Below are 20,474 nucleotides of genomic sequence, written 5' to 3'. Positions count from 1 at the left end.
TAGAGATAAGCGACCTGCGTGTTTAGAATTAGTTCCTTAATTGAATCCTGTTGCATATCAACCATCCAACGGCGAACGTGAAATTTTCAGAATCAGCAATTCAATTTTGAACCGATCTCAATCTAGTACTTCTGTTTCGTTTCCTTCAAAAACCTCAAATTTGCATGCACCCCTACACGTGCCCCTGTCTCTCTGTCTCTCTCTCTCTCTCTCTCTCTCTCTCTCTCTCTCTCTCTCTCTTTCTCATGTCCTTCGTTCCTAAGAAATGAATAAATTAAAATTGAGTAATTTAACTATATCTTGCTAGATTACACCTCCATTTTATAAGGAAAAGGAGGAAAAAAAGGCTAAAAAGGTTCCAGAAAACAGAGCGAATTGTGGAGAAGACGACTGCAGATGCACCTGCAAGTTCCCACAGAGAGAGAGAGAGAGAGGAGAAGCAAAGCCCTAAATTGAGCTCTTATCTGCTGTAGTGATCGCTCGAGCACTGTTCTCTGCCGACCCAGCTCGCCTCTCTCCTTCTTTCTCTCCCTGTGGAAGGTGCTTGTCCAATTTCTTGGTTGATTAGTTTGCTCTTTTGTCGGCCTTTTTTTTTTTTTTATTGTGTGTTTTCTTTTGTCCGGGCTTGTCGAAAGATCGTTTCTTTGGAGGTAAATCAGCTCAATCTCAATTGGGTTTGGTGCAGTATCGCGAGAAGTGTCCAGAATCTGAATGTAAATAGGAGGACTCGAATAAGGGTAGTCGTAGTTTGTGTGGAAGAAAGAACCTCGCTTTTGGGCTGTTCCTCGCATTGCCTGATTCGGGTTGTGTTGCGGCGAATATTCGTTTGAAGAATGGCATTCGATCAAAGCTCCGTCCCCATGGATCTAAGACCCCTCAACGTGGCTCGGACCACGGCCGAGGAGCCACGCATTGCGCAGCCCGCAACTGCCGCCCGGACTGGGGAAGGGTATTTCATGAACCCTGCGCACGAGGCCGGTAGCCCTCAGTCGATGCCGGTCTTCTATCCGGCAACGGTTCCGGACGTTGGATACGGAGGTTTGGGATACTCGAATGGTGCGCCTGGTGTTGCCGCTTGGTATCCTCATGCGCCGGTTCCTTATGGACACATGAGTGTAAATCCAGCTATGGGGTTCGGTTATAACCCTAGTTTGGTGAGTACAGTAGGAGGTAATGCCGTTGATCAGAATGGTAATGAGGCAGTTCCAGGGTTTGGTCAAGGCCCTTATGTAGGGAATAGGATCGTCAGCAATGCAGTGGATCAGGTCGGAGGTCAAATTGTGAATCGGAGTGGTTCTGGTGGGAATTTGGTTGGTAGGGAGAGCGGGAATGTGGAAGAGCAGGTTAGTAATGATTCGGGAATTGGTCGGAGGCCCCATTCGAGCAACCAAGGTAGTGGAAGTGGGGTTGGTCAGCCAAGCGAAGAAGGGGGTGAAGATTCAGTGTCAGGAAAGAAAGTTAAGTTCTTGTGTAGTTTTGGGGGTAAAATCTTACCTAGACCAAGTGATGGTATGTTGAGATATGTTGGAGGCCAAACAAGAATCATCAGCGTCAAGAGAGATGTGAGCTTTAATGAGTTAGTGCAGAAGTTGGAGGATACTTATGGGCAGCCAGTTGTTATAAAGTACCAGCTCCCTGATGAGGATCTTGATGCTCTAGTTTCAGTTTCATGTCCTGATGATCTTGATAATATGATGGAAGAGTATGAGAAGTTGGTCGAGAGGTCTTCAGATGGTTCAGCTAAGATACGAGTGTTTCTTTTCTCTGCTTCTGAGCTTGATTCTTCAGGAATTCAGTTTGGGGACTTGCACAGTAGTGGGCAGAGATATGTTGAAGCAGTCAATGGTATAATGGATGGTATGGGGGGTGGCATTACTAGGAAAGAGAGTATAGCAAGTGCAACATCCACGCAAAATTCTGATTTTAGTGGTACTGAAGCTGTTGATAGTGCAGTTCCTATCCAATCAGATTTAAGTGGGCCACCATCGACCAGCACGTTATCTCCTGGAGGAAATTTAGCGGCCTCTAGTGATAATTCAAAATTGTTTTTTGTTGATCAAAACCCTATGACCTATGCTGATGATTCTTCTGCAACTGTTGGCATTCCAGTAGTCAAGTCTGGCCCTCTCGAAGCATCATCTTTACAACCTGAGATTGAGCTAGAAAAATCCGTGCCCCAGAGACCATTGGCTTATGATATGCAGCAAGCCGCAGGAGGAATTCCATCAGCTTCACCTTACACGCAGGGTTATGCGGATCAGCGCAACCACACCGATTATGTTCCCGTGTCTCCTTTGATGGGCTTTTCAAATCCTCATCTGTTGGGAACATCTGGGCCTGTGTATACCCAACAACAGTTCTCTGAGAGTGCTGTCGGTGGTAATTCTCATCAGTTCATATCTCCCGTACATATGACAATGGTTCCTGCTTCTTCGCAAGTGGGTTTGAGGCCAACTGTAGTTCAGCAGTTATTTCATCCTCAACAAACTCAGTTGGGCCATGATGGAACATCTGGGCAGAGGTTGGTTCTGCTTCCTGTTGAGCAAAATCACAATGCATATCAAGTCCAGGCACCTCCTGCAATGGTTGGTGGTGCTTATGGTTGGCATCAAGTTTATCCCCCAGGACAGGTAGTTTACTCTGATGGATCAACAACTCATCAGCAGGCTGATAATGTTCAGAGGTTTGATGAATGCGTTATGTGTCAAAAGGCATTGCCTCATGTACATTCTGATACCTTGGTGCAGGACCAAAGAGACAGTAGTACTGGTCATGTACCGGTTTCAAGCTCAATTTACCATAGTCTCCGCCTGGAAGACAATGTACAATCTCGGCCCATGAACAGGGTTATGGTAACTGGAACCCCAGGGGATGGTCTTATTGATCCGGGAAATGGCACTCAACCTAAAGTTTCTGCTCACAAGGAAAAGCTTCCTGAGGATTTGCAGGCAAGACATGAAAATCAGAGCGCTGCTTTTCCAAGAGTGGACTATCCTGATTTTAGGAAGCAGGGCTTTGTTGGCAATGACCAGTCCCCATTTGGTGCATTCATGGGTGTTTTTCCAGAGTCTTCTCCTGAAATAGGTGTCCAGCAGCATTTTATGCCAGCTCAAGCCCATCTTAAACCGGAGGCCATGGCTAGCAAGCCAGTTACTGCCGATTCTTGTCCTGTAGGAGGCAAACCTGCTCAGTCATCTGAACACCAGGTTCATGAATCTTCAAAAGAATATTCTCGATTTCCGGGCATTGAATCTGGACTAGAAAATCTGGACTATTCCATTTCCATGGGTCCTGTAAAACCCATTGATAAGAGAATGGAAACTCTACTGATAAGCCCCCCTGAGATGCCTGCCATTGTTGAGCACAGTAAGTTGCCAGGTGAAGAACAAAGAACGGCAGAGATATTGAAGCAAAAGGTACAGCAAAATCTGAAAGGGGACATCTTCTCTGATGCTTCCTATATGTTTCCTCAGACTACTCAAGCCCCAATTTCCGAGACGTCTGCTCTTTCGGCACCTGAAGTTCCTTATTTGCGTGATTTTCGACCGGTGGAATTCCAAAACACATCTCAACCACCTAATGTTGGTATTCCAAGATCAAATTCTCAATCTAGGATAGTTATCCAAATGGAACCTGAAGGTGTCTATCATGGCAACTCTGTGTTCTCTGGGGTTGGCTTAGCCTCTGTGACTGAGGGAATCTCTTCTAGTGCTCCATGGAACAACGATGCTTCTATATTCCAGCCAATTAATGTTCCTGGTGATATTGGAACTATAAACTCGAATGGTAGGACTGATAATATCCAGGATCCTTCAAAGTCACTTTTCATAAACCAGGATCCCTGGAATTTTAATCATGATAATCATTTTCCTCCTCCAAAACCTACCAAAATTGCACTGAGAAAAGAAGGCCTTGGAGCTAAGGATCAGTTCTTGGATAACCGTTGTGGAAAGGTCGGGGACTTGAATGCAGAGGTACAGTTGGAGGATGGAGTCCAGCAACCATTCAATAATTTCACAAACTACATCAGTTCAGAACAATATGGATCTTCCAAAGGTTGTTCTTTATAGGATTTTCTATGTTTATAAAGGTAGTTTTCTGTTTGTTTTTTTTTTATAGTTGTTTAATTTTATCTTCTGTAGGTTCAGCAGAGGATCTCATCAAGCAAGAGCTTCAGAATGTTGCTGAGGGTGTAGCTGCTTCTGTTCTTCAGTCAGCTCTTCCTTCTAATCCTGACTTAACAGTTTATGAAGGAAATGAGCCCGCTCATGAAGCATACCAGGAAAAAGATGTGCAGCAAGATGCTGACACTGAGGTGCTTAAGCTCTTTTGTGTTCTTCAAAGTGTTGGTTATCAGGTTGCTTCATCCTTCAATTGTATCAATATAATGATCATGTATCTCTGACATTTATCATGTAGGATGCTAATTCTACAGTGGCAGCAAGGGTGAATTTCGGGTTTCCTGTATCAGATGGCATTGGTCGCTTGCAAGTGAGAGATTTTCTATACTCTGATATATGTTCAGTATTTCTGGGACTCAGATCTTGATTTGCTTGGATTTCCATTCTGCAGATAATTAAGAACAGTGACCTTGAAGAGTTGCGAGAATTAGGTTCTGGCACCTATGGGACTGTTTATCATGGAAAATGGAGGGGTACTGATGTAGCCATCAAACGGATAAATGATAGGTGCTTTTCTGGGAAGCCCTCAGAGCAAGAGAGAATGGTGTGGATCTTCTTGCTTTTTGTTGTTTTTGATATTTAATAGTATCCTTTCTGAATCCCTGGTACTGTTGCCATGCTGAGACAGAGATATGATTTCTGGAATGAGGCAATCAAGCTTGCTGACTTGCATCATCCAAATGTGGTGGCCTTTTATGGTGTTGTGCTTGATGGCCCTGGAGGTTCTGTGGCAACAGTAACGGAGTACATGGTTAATGGTTCTTTGCGAAATGCGTTGCAGAAAAGTGAAAGGTATGACTCTCTCTCTCTCTCTCTCTCTCTCTCTCTGTGGGCGTGTGTGTGCATGAACATGTGTGTGTGTGGGCACGCCTGTGTGTGGACGTGCATATGTGTGTGCACATGTCTAAGTTGGGTGTTTGAAGATGTCCGCAACAATTAGGTCACTTTTTCATCAGTTCTTTTGAATGTTTAGTTTGTATTTGATTTGTTGTAAAAGACAAATCACTAAACTAAGTTCTTATCAGGAACCTTGACAAGCGGAAGCGTCTGCTGATTGCAATGGATGTGGCCTTTGGTATGGAATACCTGCATGGGAAGAACATAGTGCATTTTGATTTGAAAAGTGACAACCTTCTCGTCAATCTTCGAGATCCCCATCGACCAATCTGTAAGGTCAGTGGACGGATGGTTGATTGGAGTTCAAAATGCTGAACTTTTATTACATTGATTCCCTGGTCTCTTCTCTTCTTTCAATGCTTGAGTGATAAGGAAGTTCATATGATGTCTCTAATGCAGCTGTGAGTTATGTTGTGCATGCTTATTGACTCGTTATTATGAACTTATGGATATTTGTCCTTACCATGGTACTATTCTACTCTGCAAGAGGACACAGACTTTGCTCCTGGAGCTGTCGAGTGATTCAGTGGAAAAAAAATGGTTGTCTGCATTAGGTGGATGGCAGGGACATCAAGAATGACTGATTAACTTTCTTTAATCGAGCATGTGCCAATCCCAATTTCTCTGTTTGTAGATATGTTGGGGGTGATGTCTTAGTACTCAAAAGACAGTGGTGTATATGTGTTAGATGGCAGTTTCTGAAAGGACATTATTAGATCTCCTTCATGACAAAGTGATCTTGCTGACCCGGGATAACTTATTGTTCTGCTGTGTCAAACTGTGGAAAGAACACCATAAACCAAAATCGGGGGCCTGTGGTAAAATTAAAGCACTTCCTGTTAATTTGACTCAATTAGTTTGAACTAACTTTGTCTGTTTCAATATAAGAGTTTCCACTCATCTGCCAAAAAACAAGCAAGATTGATTTATTGGCAAATATCTGTCTGGAAGTTGCAAAGCTTGGACTTTGAGGATAATGCACACCTTTAACATATATTCTTGTGTCCGTCTGTTAACTCATTCACTGAGTTATACTCGTGTTTGCACAATCAGTGCAATAGGCCTGAAGCACGATTGCTGCAACACTCAGGCCATCCACAAAGTTTGCTTTTGATCGGCTTATTGGTACAGCTGTAGGCTGTCTAATTGTCGATGCAGTGTAGTTGTGCAGCTGCTGCATGATCTGTGGCTGCATTTAAAGTGTTTCTCTTGCAAGATGTGGGAATGATCATTGAACATTAAATTTCTGGTATTTTCCTCTCTTTGGAAGTTATCTTGTTGGAAGTTCTTCTGCTAAAGGACATTCTCAAATTAATATTTTTGTATTCCACATAGATGCTGGGCCCAACTAGCATCTTAGTGAAGTTCTGACATTTGGGTTTTGCTAACCAAAGAATAGCTCATCATTGATTAGATTAGATTCGTGACATCTGTTGTCCAACAGATAAGAGGTGATGGAATCTGTTTTGTTCGTGTTGTTTGACTTCAATATGCCTCAGGTTGATCATGATACTTGCTATTTCCTTGCCACAGATCTAATAATCTTTCCTGTTCTTTATAGGATAGCAAAATCTGGTTTTCCCCAGAACTTCTGAACGGTCCTCCAATTTGATCTTTTACTTGTCTCTCAGGTTGGTGATCTGGGTCTGTCCAAGGTAAAATGTCAAACGCTGATATCAGGTGGAGTGCGAGGAACGCTTCCTTGGATGGCACCTGAGCTTTTAAATGGCAGCAGTAGTCTCGTGTCCGAGAAGGTTGGCGTCTCACTTTCATTTTCACTCCCCTGATTATCCCAAGTATACATTTGTTTGAATCTATATGGTTGTTTTTATCGGTATGTATTTACTTTTAACTGCAATCTGTTTAATGACAACCTACTGCTTAGGTTGACGTGTTCTCATTTGGCATTGTGATGTGGGAAATACTGACTGGAGAAGAACCATACGCGGATTTGCATTATGGGGCCATCATAGGTCAAAGTTCATACTACTTTTTACTTCAATTGGTTGAATATTTGCTGCTGATTTCTGAGATTCTGATTAATTCAGGTGGTATCGTGAGCAATACGCTGCGACCGCCAGTACCGGAATCCTGTGATCTGGAATGGAGATCCCTGATGGAGAGATGCTGGTCAGCAGAGCCATCAGAGAGACCAAGCTTCACCGAAATTGCAAACGAACTGCGATCCATGTGCTCGAGGATCTCTCAAAAGATGCAAAATCACACATAGGTATTCTATATAGTCAGTGAAACACAGAGTATACCAGACAAGCTGAAGTTCATAGTTGGCTCTTCCTCGTCTTTGTATGTTGAATCATAGAAATGGCTGATGTGCTTCTGTGTGAATGCTATAAGAAAAGTAGATTTGATTATTATGTGTTAACGTTGTCGGTCTCGTGTTTTTTCATTTTTTTTTCCGAGATACATGCTTGATGAGGCCAAGCTCCATTCTTTGATTCTCGATAGGCTTTTTTGCCGGCTTTGTGTCTTGTTCCAATATAATGATATGGTCTACTGGCATTAAAGGGTGGTTCAATCGCCATACCACGTTCACTTTCACTCGGGTCAAGTTGGGCAGCCAATGTCCGGCTTCGGCGGCTTTACTATGAACCCACTTGTGCCTAGAGCTTTCAATGTTGTTTTCCTTAAAGTCAAGAAAATTTGCCCCTTTATGGGGTGGGTTACGGGTATCTTGCAGGTCAGGTCATAAGACTAGTTAATAGTCAACAAAATGAAGCCAAGACTCGTATGATGTCTGAACTTTTGTGCAGATTTTTGCTGGTGAAATTGGAAACTTTCAGGACCAAACTAATTTAACGCCTAGTTGGGATCTTAATATGGATCTCTTTTTCTATCTACAAGTTTTGCCGCGGAAATTAATCGCGTTTACTCGGGGAAACAATGGAGATGCCATCGTGAAAACCATGCTTTCCACGAAGGTGCTTGAATCAGTGTGAGAGAGAGATAATGAGAGAAGCCAATTGATCAAGAAACTCTGCACGTCTTGGTGCTGGTCAACTCTTTCTTTCTGTTCTGATTTGCTGTTTGATTCCATTGTATAATGGTCAAACTAGACGACTCTTAAAAATATCGAATCCCCCACGAAATTTCCGGCGGACTTGTTTTTCGTTCGCAATCCACTTTGATGTTTTGTTTCTGTTTTCTTGTTGTTGAATTGTACAAGCAACCACGGTGTCAGTTGTTTCTTGGCTGGTTCTCTTCCCTCTCCTAATCAACACGGTCACGCTCCTGATCTGGCGCGCTTCTTTCTTCGATATTTCCTCCTCTCTCATACCGTATATATCGACTTTTTCCCTCATCAAAGGACCTTCATAGACTCTCTCTCTCTCTCTCTCTCTCTCTCTCTCTCTCTCTCTCATGGCTGCTAAAGAATACCCTTCACCAATTCAAGAACATGGACATGAAGGAGAAGACGGCTTCGACTACTATGCAGACGACGTTTCTCCGAGCGGGTGCGGCTGTTTCTGCCTCAAGTGGTGGCGGGGCGGCAGCAGGGCGCACCCTTACGTGCGGCGCGGCGGCGACGGCGATGAGTCTTGGGCGATGAGCAAGCTCAAGAAAGCGAGGGAGTTCACAGAAGTCGTGGCGGGGCCGAAGTGGAAGAACTTCATCAGAAAGGTTGGTGGGTATTGGAGATCGGATAAGAAGAGGAATAACAACACCAGCAAGTTTGGATATGATGCGGAGAGCTACGCACTCAATTTCGATGGAGGTGGTGATAGAGGAGAGGAAGATGGCTTGTTGATGAAGGGTTTCCCTGCTAGGTTTGTGGGCAGTTTCAGGAATGATCAGGAGAGACAAGCCGGAATTGGACCGTCATGAGAATGATAGAGATTTTCTTTGAATTTTTTTGCCAATTATTTTTTTTAATGATATTTTATTTTTGATTTGTTCCTGTGTACACCTCTCATTGGTTTCATTATTTTAGAGGATAAATTATGCTTTTGCATCCTTATGCTTTCGCCCTTTTCAATAACCAGATATCTCTACTTTTATTTGTCTAATCGAGTTCTTTTACTTTCTCAAACTTTATAATCAACCCTCCGGCACCAAATCCAACAGACGGTGTTTTTGGCTTGTGAAGTTGAATAGAGTTTTTCTTTCATGGACGTCCATGTGAGAATCCAAATGGCTAAATTTTTATCCACGTTATACTGTGGCGCTGCTCATATTAGCTAATTATTTCAACCATGGCATCCCTATAGGCTCTATGTTAGCTAAAATTTATTCACATCGTACTTTGGCATTGTATTTGACGTCATCTGAATTTGATCGGATTTGGTGTCAGATTGACTTGGTAAGGAAGTAGGATGAATTGATTAAACAAATTAAAAGTATAAAGACCCGATTAGAAAAAAAGTAAAAAAGACAAACAATAAGTAGAATTCTTTTGCATTATCACGGCGAATTCTTGTTCGATGGGGGTCACTTCATTGCTCTAGCCTAGAATAATTATCGAAATACGTTGTGCAAGCTATGGATACTATAGCGATCCACGAGAAAGATCGAAAATCACTGAGCATGGATTGGAAAATTAGTTTATGCTATTTCCTTCTTTTTTTGGTGATTCAATGAAGAATTCGGTGCTCGAAAAATCTTGAGTTTTCAGATGTTGGATATACAGTCGAAGAGAGGTTGATGCTTCCTGTTGATCTTTACGAAAGCTATGATGATTTGCTCATGTCATTTCAAAGTGTGGACGGTCTAAATATTTCTTGGGTTTTGAGGTCAAATATGTTAGGCAGTCCATGTTGGAGTGTGACATTCAAACTCATCCAAGTTGAACTAGTGTTCTCTTCAATGAGCTTGCTTTTATTGCAAACCAGCTGATAGAGATTCTTACAAGATACCTCAAGCCATTGACCAGTTACAGTGCAGGAACCTTCCTTCCTTTGCTTTTGACCCGATGCTAATAGCAAACATTATGCCCTGTTCCATATGCAAGACTAGTGCAGTTCTTATCAGCCACCAGCGAGCTACTTCTGCTAAAATGAGGTTTATGTAAGCTCCTTTCCATAATTTGATAGAAGTGCTTCAGATGAGAACTTATGAATAAAAACTCCACTATGAAGAGACACGATCATTAGATTAGCATCAGATAAGCACTAATGTTGTTGCGAGATAAATTAATAGCAATCGTGCCAACACGTTTCTGGCAAGTTAAACACAGTATCACAGCAATACACATTCTCCTTTTGAAAGAGCTGGGCAATAAGCCGAGGGGGGTTTTCGACTTTTTTCTTCATAAGCATGGTTTTTAAGTATATTGAAGTGCATAGTTGATCCACCATTAGCTCTTCTATACCATCTTTAAAGTGCTGTCTTCTCGCTGCCCATGTAACTATTGGCCGAGACCTTTCCTGTCGAAAGGACTCACATGTGGCGGCTGTTGCAAACCAATAGATGGAAAGTGGTTTTTGACGCTGCATTACATAGGTCTCTCTTTATCCGGATCACCTGCATGGCTTCTTTCAGAATCACAGTGAGATATCATTCTCAAAGAAGTCCAAAATTTTGACTCTGTATGTTCATCAGCCTACCTCTTGCGCTTGCTCTTGGGAACTGTGGAAGACGATGGGTTACTGTGCCAATTTCTTTTCCGTTGGTTTATAAACCAATTATTAATCTGTTTCAATTGCAAGCCCGTCTCTTGTACTAGCCTTGCTTTGTCTTCCTCCTGAGATGATTTTTTAAGCAGGCGAAGTAATAAGAAATCCACAGCAAATTGTTTGGAATGAACTGGTACCGAACAATGAGATTAGAGTCATAATATCCATACTGTTGGGTAGGGCCACTTGGAGTGTGATTGCCACCATGCTTTTAACAGAGAGGTGGTGTCACCTGGCAGCTTTCCGGCTCTCCTCTTGCGCAGAATCTCCTCTCGGATATCCACAATCTTTTCCTTATAGTCCTGAGAAGTGGAAAGCAGATCAATCGTATAAGAATTGTAATATACCAAAACAAATAGTGCTAGGCAATAACTGGATACCTGCTTGAGTTCATGCTTCAGCTCTTGCCTCACCCGTTCCATTAAGGATCTCTCGCTTTCAGTCGGAACTAGAGGCCCGAATCCCATACTGTCGTGCCCATCAAAGCTTCCATCGAACAATTTGGTATCGCTATCATCTTGATCCTCATCATCATCAGACATTGTAGCCCCTGTCCCTTCACCAGGAGATACTCCTGTTTTGGCAATGTGAGGAAAATCATAATTAGCCAATATCTGGTGTCATGCTAATAATTTTTCTTTGATGGACCATAGTTTCTGGATAAAATAAGAGTGCGTTCAGGACATATCTTCTTTCCCTCCAAAATGCTGCTTTCCCATCAAAACATAAAAAATTTAAATGATTAGAAATCTAAAGGTTTTGATGTTTGTAGTTCAAAATCAAAAAAAGAATGAAATTTCAAACTCTACCAAACAAGTTGTAAACAAAAAGTAAAAAGAGCAAATGTCACCCCAAAATACCCTTGAATTGAATCCGCTAGAGAGTGAGGAGAGAGTGCACAATACTTAGCAACGTCCAAGGTCCTTTACCAGAAATAATGACTCCATTAAAACATCAATATTAAATACTATTTACTCTTCATATCAGGAAAGTTTCAATATTCATTTGCACCATCACATCCACAAAAAGAGACTCCAAAAGACCTGGGGATATGTACAATTGGTTACGTGAACTCAAACAGAAGGAGACAATGAAACATAGGATTAGGAAAAGGGAACAACCTGTTAAGCTCTGAAGTGCTTGCTCCAGCTCCCAACAAGCCATCACTGCTTCCATAGCATGAACACGAACATGTTGTTGTAATTGCTCTTTAAAGGAACAGAGCAGTAGAACATAATGTGTCTGCATCAGAAGTGGGGGAAAGACAAGAAAATTCAGATGAGAAACTACAGGGCAGACCTCGAAGCTCAAATAGTGCAAAAACTATATCAAAATAACAGAGAAGATTGGAGTAAAAATAACTAATGATGAGTGTGTACAATGTCTCAAGCAATTAATGGAATCTTAGGGCCTTCATTTATTCGAGGAGACAACACTTTTTTTCTTAAATGTATATAGCAAAATTTATCGGCTATACAATGTAAAACCGCTTAGCAGTCACGACAGCAGAAATTTCTTCATGCCCTCTAATGCATGTTAGTTTATTTTATCAACTTCCGCACTTTGGTGCTGATCACCAAATCACAGAAGATCTCAGTCCACAGAAGCGCGTACACGGCATATTTTCTGTCATCTCAAAAGATGAATTAAGTTCTGCAGACTTAACAGTAATTCTTCTAGTTTGTTAAACCTAAGTGATATGAGATTCAAGGAAGCCAACTATCAGATACTACTGCACCGAAGGTTTTCATGATGATCATCTGTGTTATACATTTGCAGGAAATTTTTTTAATGAGCAACATCAGTTGCAGTTGACCCAGGAAGCAATTGTGGAAGCTCCATATTTTCATTCGTGTTATTTTGGACTGTGAAGCACAAAAAGACATCTCTCTTCGACTTAATGAATACACACGCTGTCAGTTTTTCAGGAAATTTTAATTACGGCAAGATCCTTATCCTTGTTTTGGAGAACAATCAAAGATTAGGTGACAGAAGGATCTTGAAGCTGGTTTTTGTGCTAGGAAAATCTAGGGAGATACTGTGTACTAGAACAGACAAGTGGAGTCATGTGGCAACAGATTCTCCGAAGCACTCTCAAAAGTTGAATTATTAGTGTTACTCAAACAGCACGATTCCCACATTGATGCGACAAGAGGACATTATAAATAGAATCCTGAGCCAAAAAGTCGTTCTATCCACTAAACTTGACATCTTTTCGTACCTCACATTCTTTCCGAAGCCCAAACGAAGACAATGCCGACAATGCCCAGCAGATCATGAAATAGAAGCAAAAAACAAAAGGAAGCAGGACTCTAGCTACAAGACAAATCTCTCTCTCTCTCTCTCTCTCTCTCTCTCTCTCAATTGGAACTAGAAGTCAGAACGTGAAACCAAACCCTAAGGAACCGGAGATGCAGAATTGAGGAAGCATTAGCAAAATAAGAACACCCAGGCTTTGAAGATATAACACTCAACAGAGTGAAGACAAGTATAACTCAATTCAAGTTCTCAATCTCTTATCTGAGGCAGATACTTACTTCTGAAGATGACAACTCGAATTAACTAGAGTTACCGAGATTTCAACTGCCACATCTAGAACAAATCTATCAAAAAGAAAGAAAATATCCACCATGTTCCGATCAATGGACTCTCAGCTAAATTATATGAAAGCAGCATCGAAGTCAAGTTCGGATCTTTCTCGCAAACAAGCCGAACCCACAAAAACGTTTCTACAAGAAATTCCTCCCGTTCAAACACAAGTCTAAATACTGCAAAAGAAAACGAAAAACAGAGGAAAGTTTCGAAATTTAAGAGACGCTACATGCCCTGAAAACCCACACAATTCCCAGCAAAACTGAAGCTCCAGGTTTGAGTGCTGAATCGCATTGACCAACCACGACAAACTTATCAGAAACTAAGATAGACCCACTTCCAGAATTCCACAAGAGATGCCATGAAATCAAGAATCAGTCAACCAAACACTTTGTGAGAAATCAACCAAAAGAAGAAGAACCCCCAAAAGACACGAAACTATTACCATGAACTGATCGAGCTCCTTCCCGTCCACGACCCCACCATTCCCCAGCACGGAATACTTCGCCACCACCCTCTGCGACTGCGTCAACTGCGCGTCGATCCTGGGCAACTGATCGACAGGCGTGGCGATCTTGAGGCACGACACGTGCGCGTTCAGCAGCTGCTCGTACAGCGGGTGGCTCAAAATCTCGGCTTTGTGCCTCGCGCTCTCGTAGTCGCCGCCGCCGCCGTCGTCGTCCTCGGCCATCTCTTCCTCTCCTCCTCCCCCTCCTCCCCCTCCGTCGTCGTCGTCGAAGGCGGCGGCGGCGGCGTCGTCGTCGTCGTTGTGCGCGCCGTTGGGCTCGGAGTCGAGGCGGAGGAAGTTCTGGGGGCGGAGGATCGAGGCGGAGAAGAACTTGTGCACGCCGTCCCTGCCCTGGTGGTGCCCCTGGTCCGTGTAGTGGCGGAAGGGGACCTGTTCCTGCGGCATTTGGTCGTGGTTGTACGCCATGGATGACCAAGATCTTCTTCTTGTCACTGCAACGACGACAAGAACGCCGTGGATGTTGTGGTGGTGGTGGTGGTGATGTTTTTTCTTCTCGCGGGAGGAGCGGTGAGTTCTTGGAAAATGACTCGAGATTTGAGAATGGAAAGTGTCTCCTGTTTATAACGAGGAAGGAGAGAAAAGTCTCTTCTTTTCTGGTTTATTTTTATGGGACGGTGGGTTTGGAGAACAGCTGTTGGACTTTTGTGGAGTGATCTAATTGGCAATTTTGAGCATGAGTCAAAAGATAATTGTGGGTGATCAAGATGAAAAGAAAAAAAGTTTGAATTTTTATTTCTTGTATGAAATTATGCGACCGCAATAGTCATAATCACGATAAAAAGTTTGGAAATTTAGATACAAAGCGCGGTAATTTAATAACGAAACCGAGTATTTTTGCATTAAGGTCCTTATCTAAGCTGAATCGAGAAAGTTCCGGCCAGCATAGAAAGTTTCGACCAAATTAACGATCTCCTAAACGATAAATGAAGAGGGGATGGTAAGATACGAAACTTATCCTCAACGACGCGATAAACTCCTAAAACGATAAATGAAGAGGGAATTGGAAGATACAAAACAACAAGTGTAATCATGTATCCGGGTAAAGAAAAAAAGGTGCAAACTTTGGGCACTATGGAGAATGTACTAATTCAGTCATTTTCACATACGTGTGGTTTTTGTCTTCACCTGTTATTTTTCTTAATCTAATTTCACTTCTGCTTTTCAAAAATTTCTTTTTATTTTTTTGGGGTTACCATTTAGAATGCACGCTGACATGAGGATCTTCTTTTTGGCATCTACCAGAACGAACGCTTCGTTTTCCCCCCTAATCTAAACGCCAAAAGGGTCGCTGCTCCCTTTACTTATTTTTTTTTCCTTTATCCAATAGAAATTTTCCTTTATTTTTTATTTTTAAAATTTTCGGGGTCGAAGAAAAAATTTTCTTTTATTTAACTTATGGATAAGCGAGTACGTGTCTTGAAATTCAATTCAACGTTTTGCAAAATGTCCCAGGCGCTGCGGCGGATGATGTGATTTGAATTTTGTACTTTTCCATCAGGCGTATACACCAAAAGTCGTATATTAAAAGTGCTAGTTTTTTTACCCAAAAAAAAAAAAAAAACCAAAAAAGTCCTAGTTTATTATTTTAAATATAATTTTTTTCCAATTCCTATTCCTTTTTTATTTTTTTGCATTTTTTTTAATTTCTCGATCCTGTCATAAATGTCTTCGGTCCCCCTGCTCTGACCACCGCTGCGCCTGCCGAACCGGGTTCGATCTCCTCTGGACCACCGCGAGCGCGCGCCAGCGCCAGCCGACAGCTCTGCCCCCACCGGTACGGACACGACACGTGGCTCATCCCAGCTTCATGGGACCACACCGAGGGAGGGAGGGAGGGAGGTAAAGGGGGGGGTGGGTGGGGCCCACGGGACAGCGGCATCCGGCGGCTGACCGACGTCCCCAGTTCACGCGCCTGCCCACTGATCTTGGTCCCCCCCCCCCCCCCAAACCATGCACGGGTGCATGCATGCATGCTGGGACGCATGCATGCATGCATGGTAGGTGTATGCATTGCATGCGTTGGGTTCCCATTTCTCTAATGTCAATTTGTGCAGCAAGACAAAAAGTGGTATGCAGTAATATCTCAGGCAGATGCCGTGATTAGTGCCTTAACTTTGGCTCAATATATAATGCCATTTTTTTTAAAATTTAATTCGTTTAATGAGATCCTTAAACTATTTCCTAATTCTTTAATCTGATCCCAAAATTTTCAATTAAGTCCCCCGACTTTTCATAGCGAAGTGAAACCAGTCCTTCGATGCTATTCACAACTTTCCATAATCACGCTATTATCAAGGTTTTAGAATTTTTTTTCGTCGCACTCAATTTTCTAAATCAGCGAAAAAATATGGCGACCTTTCTATTACTTTATTATTTTTTTAGGTTTTATAAATGTTACGATAATACCGTTTACGTGTATTTCAACGTATGATCTATATAATGGTACATGTAAAATCTCATTTAGAGTTGTATCGGGTCGATATTTTTACTATTTTAATTTCTTAAATTACATATAATTAAGAGAACACCAAACACGAAAACTTTGAAAGGAGGAGTTCAAATGACCTCATGCGTGAGGCATTGAGGATAGTGCCGTGAAAATAAAAAAAAATTAAGTACGAGATTTAGATTAATACAAGTACGAGGTTTCTATAGATAAATTAATAACCTTATCGTATATTTTTATGAAAACACTTACTTTTAAAACATAAGGAATATGAATTCGATTGACTCTAATCTAAGTTATATCTACTTCAATGGAACTATAGCAATATTATAAAGTCCAAAAAGGTAGAAAGGTAGTAAAAAGATAACATTTTTTTTTGTTGATTTAGGAAATGGATTGAAATGAAAAGATATTCTAAAATCCGGGCCATAAAGTAATTATGAATTTTTTTTTATTTCTTTATGAAAAATTGAGAGGCTAGATTGAATAAATTGAAAGTTTAGGGACTAGATTGAACAATTGAGAATAGTTCAAGGACCAAATTAAACGAATTAAAAGTTTAAGGATAACATTGCACGTTAGGCCAAAATTTAGGGATTATTTTTGTCAATTTATCTGATAAATTCAATCCTTGTATTTGAGGAGGATTTCATTTATCACTATCGAACTAAGTTCTCTCTCATGATTATTAATTTGCATTCGGTCCTCTTAAGAAAGAACAGTCGGCATCTACATGAGTTTTGATCTGCGATAACTTACAGGGATTTGGAAGTGGAGTAACGCCTCTTCGATATCCTCTTCTATTAAACTTTTCAACTCGATCGAACACCGATCCCTCTTGAGCTACAAGGAAATAACATGGATTCCGAGTTCTGCCCTAACTTTCCTTACCAGCCCACCCTACATTAGCATCGGCTGCGATCGCGTGCCAATGATGCTAACATCGAGTATGATCACGCCCGGCGATGCTAACCGATGATACGGTGGACAACAATCGCCGGAGCATCTTCTCGCGCGGGGGCGGGGGCGACGGGTGCGATCGGGATCGCGATCGATCGAGAGTGGTCCCTCCACATTGGGTTTTCATCATCTTACTTTTCTTGCATGATGAACACGAATCGAAAACCATTGTCTAGGGCGATGCTGCTTTCGGATGGTCCCCCCACTCCTCTCCAATCCCGACGAGCCCTTTGCTCATATGCGTGCTCAAGTCGCCTTCACCAACCCCACCCTCCCTCCCTCCCCCTCATCACTCGTTTTCATAGAGCCCATCATCTCATTCACATGGACCTCTTTTCTCTCTACTTCCCTCCTCTCAAAATCTTCCACACAGCAACTTGTGTAACTCTGTCTAGGAAGTGAACTAATCATCTAGCTGTTGGGGGGGCTAAAAAATCAAGCAATCGGGAAGAAGAATTGAATCGGACTTTGAAGCACGATAACGCTCATTTTAAGGAATTATTTGCCCCACGGTATTGTTAATGGGTACCGGTAAAAATCCTCCAGGATATAATAAAGTCTTGATGAAGAATACCATATGGCAATTCCAGTATTTCTCCAATAACTCTCAAAAGGAAATGACTTAGAAACCACGGATGAATTTTTTTTTTTTTGAGAAAGAAAGATCGACAAGACCTTTTATGAAACAGAAAATCGACGAATTTATATCACTCTTCAGAACATAAGCTACCATTTGGGAAAGGTTGCAAAGTGAACAGACACGTTGAAAATTCGGATTATTTTTATTAATTCGGAATTTTATAACTTCTGAAAATAACAACCGAACAAATACCAACCTTTCAAATGTTAAGAAGTTATAGCCTATCAAACACAACCTTTCAAAGGTTATAAGAACACCTAATAACTATTAGGCAAAGTAATAGAATTCGAAATTAATTAATAAAAAAAAATAACCGTAACTCTTATGTAAACATTTATACTGTTTCAATAGGACACAACAATTATAATGATAAATTCAATTTTAATAAATAAAAAACAGTAATCGTTGAATAGTGCCAATTATGGATTGCGAGCACGCAAAAGTGTATCCAATAATCGCGCACCTGCATGCAGTTATTGTAGTGTCGAGTCCACTAAACCCATTGTCTTCATTTATAAGAATAGAAGACATCCACACTTTTATATTCATGCACACATACCCATCCATTTTATATGGGCAAGGCGCTTCCATGTCAAAGGTCTACCGTCCACGGAATTTCGGTTCTGAAATTTCGCCGTAGATTTACATCAAGGGGCTCTTGTGTAGGGAACCCCTGTTCAATTTGCATGCGGCTGCTTCCTTCCAAACGCGCATGCTCATGCATCGCCCCTGAATATCGACATGACGACTAGATTGGTTACATTGACTTTCTAGTGACGAACCGGGTTTCTCGGATTCTCTTTGAGATTGTTTTTCCAATCCGATTGTCCTCGACTTCGTCTCCAAAGTGGACCCTTTCGAGCTTGAGAGTCGAAGTTCACACCCCCACACGAAAATGAAGTTGTACTGAACCCGCTAGTCTTTGACCTTCTGAAGGTGTGCCACTCTAAATGAACTTTACTCAAAAACACATTGTTGGCTTTTGGTTGACAAGGACTCCTTTCTCTCATTCACTGGTTCACCAGATACTGTTTTCATTTGCTTTGAATAAACCAAACAATTATGCCAAATCGTGTGAGCAATGACTGAAATTTTCTTGATGGGACAATTCTACTGTTTCATTCCCGAAAAGACAGGATTTTTATCTTTTAATGGTGCCAGATTTCTGAAAGATCTGGCTACTGTTTGAAAAATTGTTTGTAAGGAAGGATACCGATAACCTGATTCTTTCGATGTTGTGTTGGTAACCTACTGAAACTCATATGAAATTTCAAACTTTTTTTTGGACAGTTTAGAAATTAACACCTTAGATATTATCGATGTTTGTCTTTTCTTGGAAAATGTTGGAGATCATAGGTTGATGTTTTGTTGGAATCGGAAGTGAAAACTTTTAGAGGGTAATCAAAACTTCGATGGATTTTTTTTTCTTTGTCTTTCCATAAATCCGAATTCCAAATTACAAACTCTCTCATTGTTGTAATCTAACATGCGAGGGAATTCAAAAATAGAATCGAGGGCATAGTTATAGCTGAATGGTTGCGAATTATCCATCTTCTTAACATCAGGGCATGCAAAAAAATAAATAGTTCATGTAATCCTATGAAATGTATTTACCATCTTTGATATAGAAATCTAGGGATTTTGCTCAGCTCCAAATCATGGCTTAGCATCTTCAGAGCAAGAAAATAGTAAGATTTTCTTTTTGCTGTGTCTTGTTGATATGGAATCAATAAGCTTCATTGGCACAATAATACCAGCGGAATAGTGCATGCCACATGCACCTTGCAATTTTGAAAACGACATGACTGATATGGGAATTCAATTCGATCTATCTGCTTCATTTGGTGGACCAACTTTTGACATTCAACATTGAGATCAAGGGTTTTTATCTTGTAACAGGAAGAAACACTTTATAGGTTTTCAAGCAAAAGGAAATCTCTTACGATTTACGCAAGGTCTTGAAATATCCTTTTTTTTGATTCGGTACATGCACGAGAATAATGTTAGAGACACAAGAGATTGATTTATGTGATTACGTGCGAAGTTGGACTATAAATCAATCATGTTTAAGCATTGCGAAAAGAGCATGTCATGTCTTTCTGTATATCATTTTGGCAAATAATTTTCTTGTATCATCATCAGTGTGTGGAACGATGGATGCTAGATGGGATGGGAATGGGATTGGTCTCCATTGAATGACATGAAAGCAAAAGTTGAAATCTATCAATCTTGAAAAGAACTGAGGAGTGGAATCTTCAGGCCTCTTATCATTGTATCTTTGTTCCTATCTCTGCTGAGGTTTAATTTCCTGTAAAGGGCAGATGGTGATTTCAATTAAATCTCCTGCCAAACATTTGCAGACCCACACACCTTCTCATCTTTGGCTTTCCTATTCTCTTTTTCTGTAAAAAAGATAGTTGCCCTTTTGTTTTCCTACTGATGTTGACCCTGCAATGCAGCAATTTCTTTCTTTCAAATCTTGAGAAAAGCTTCTTCTTTTTTCTGCAGTAACTTGGTGCTTGAAGAGAGTGGTCCCATGTTGCCATTTTCTTCCTGCTGATTTCTTCATCAGGGGCAAGTTTTTTTTTTTGATCAAATC

At 41.3% G+C, this 20,474-nt stretch overlaps 3 protein-coding genes across 6 annotated transcripts; 2 read left to right on the top strand and 1 right to left on the bottom strand.

Annotated features, from left to right (window-relative positions):
* Nucleotides 1-338: 338 nt before the first annotated feature.
* LOC115690753 (uncharacterized) lies at nt 339-7,461 on the top strand. 2 transcript variants are annotated; one of them, XM_056320878.1, is made up of 10 exons: nt 339-540; nt 660-4,056; nt 4,143-4,315; nt 4,420-4,491; nt 4,573-4,725; nt 4,810-4,973; nt 5,207-5,354; nt 6,710-6,832; nt 6,964-7,051; nt 7,127-7,461. In XM_056320878.1, exons 2-10 carry the CDS (start codon nt 834-836, stop codon nt 7,306-7,308), a joined length of 4,326 nt encoding a protein of 1,441 aa, XP_056176853.1. In that variant the 5' UTR covers nt 339-540; nt 660-833; the 3' UTR covers nt 7,309-7,461. The 2 variants fall into 2 exon arrangements, with proteins under 2 accessions (XP_056176853.1, XP_030473078.1); XM_030617218.2 differs by having other exon boundaries at nt 339-4,056.
* A 561-nt stretch (nt 7,462-8,022) lies between these two features.
* LOC115690749 (uncharacterized) lies at nt 8,023-9,103 on the top strand. Its single transcript, XM_030617214.2, has one exon. The coding sequence runs from the start codon at nt 8,457-8,459 to the stop codon at nt 8,919-8,921; it is 465 nt and encodes a 154-aa protein (XP_030473074.1). The 5' UTR covers nt 8,023-8,456; the 3' UTR covers nt 8,922-9,103.
* Nucleotides 9,104-10,145: 1,042 nt separating this feature from the next.
* LOC115690772 (homeobox protein knotted-1-like 3) lies at nt 10,146-14,393 on the bottom strand. Of its 3 annotated transcripts, none has more exons than XM_030617236.2 (6): nt 13,746-14,393; nt 11,830-11,950; nt 11,089-11,282; nt 10,879-11,010; nt 10,640-10,776; nt 10,146-10,567 (listed from the first exon to the last, which is right to left on the bottom strand). In XM_030617236.2, exons 1-6 carry the CDS (start codon nt 14,232-14,234, stop codon nt 10,528-10,530), a joined length of 1,113 nt encoding a protein of 370 aa, XP_030473096.1. In that variant the 5' UTR covers nt 14,235-14,393; the 3' UTR covers nt 10,146-10,527. The 3 variants fall into 3 exon arrangements, with proteins under 3 accessions (XP_030473096.1, XP_030473097.1, XP_030473098.1); XM_030617237.2 differs by having other exon boundaries at nt 10,146-10,564; nt 13,746-14,392; XM_030617238.2 differs by having other exon boundaries at nt 10,146-10,556; nt 13,746-14,392.
* Between the last annotated feature and the right edge of the window lie 6,081 nt (nt 14,394-20,474).

The sequence above is a fragment of the Syzygium oleosum genome, unplaced genomic scaffold (genome assembly GCF_021117445.2).
Source record: "Syzygium oleosum isolate NSW1041296 unplaced genomic scaffold, Sole_v2.1 Sole_v2.21, whole genome shotgun sequence".
NCBI classification, from domain to species: Eukaryota; Viridiplantae; Streptophyta; class Magnoliopsida; order Myrtales; family Myrtaceae; genus Syzygium; species Syzygium oleosum.
Note: the sequence above shows the minus strand (reverse complement) of the source record. Positions and strands in the feature narration are given on the sequence as shown.

What these genes read in the sequence shown, in the direction of transcription:
- LOC115690753 (XM_056320878.1), top strand. Translation starts at nt 834, where the DNA reads ATGGCATTCGATCAAAGCTCCGTCCCCATGGATCTAAGACCCCTCAAC. An exon ending in CCTCAGAGCAAGAGAGAATG is followed by an intron (nt 4,726 to 4,809) that starts GTGTGGATCTTC and finishes ATGCTGAGACAG; the next exon opens with AGATATGATTTCTGGAATGA. An exon ending in GCGTTGCAGAAAAGTGAAAG is followed by an intron (nt 4,974 to 5,206) that starts GTATGACTCTCT and finishes AGTTCTTATCAG; the next exon opens with GAACCTTGACAAGCGGAAGC.
- LOC115690749 (XM_030617214.2), top strand. Translation starts at nt 8,457, where the DNA reads ATGGCTGCTAAAGAATACCCTTCACCAATTCAAGAACATGGACATGAA.
- LOC115690772 (XM_030617236.2), bottom strand. Translation starts at nt 14,234, where the DNA reads ATGGCGTACAACCACGACCAAATGCCGCAGGAACAGGTCCCCTTCCGC. An exon ending in TGAAGCATGAACTCAAGCAG is followed by an intron (nt 11,011 to 11,088) that starts GTATCCAGTTAT and finishes TCCACTTCTCAG; the next exon opens with GACTATAAGGAAAAGATTGT. An exon ending in CCCAAGAGCAAGCGCAAGAG is followed by an intron (nt 10,568 to 10,639) that starts GTAGGCTGATGA and finishes TGATTCTGAAAG; the next exon opens with AAGCCATGCAGGTGATCCGG.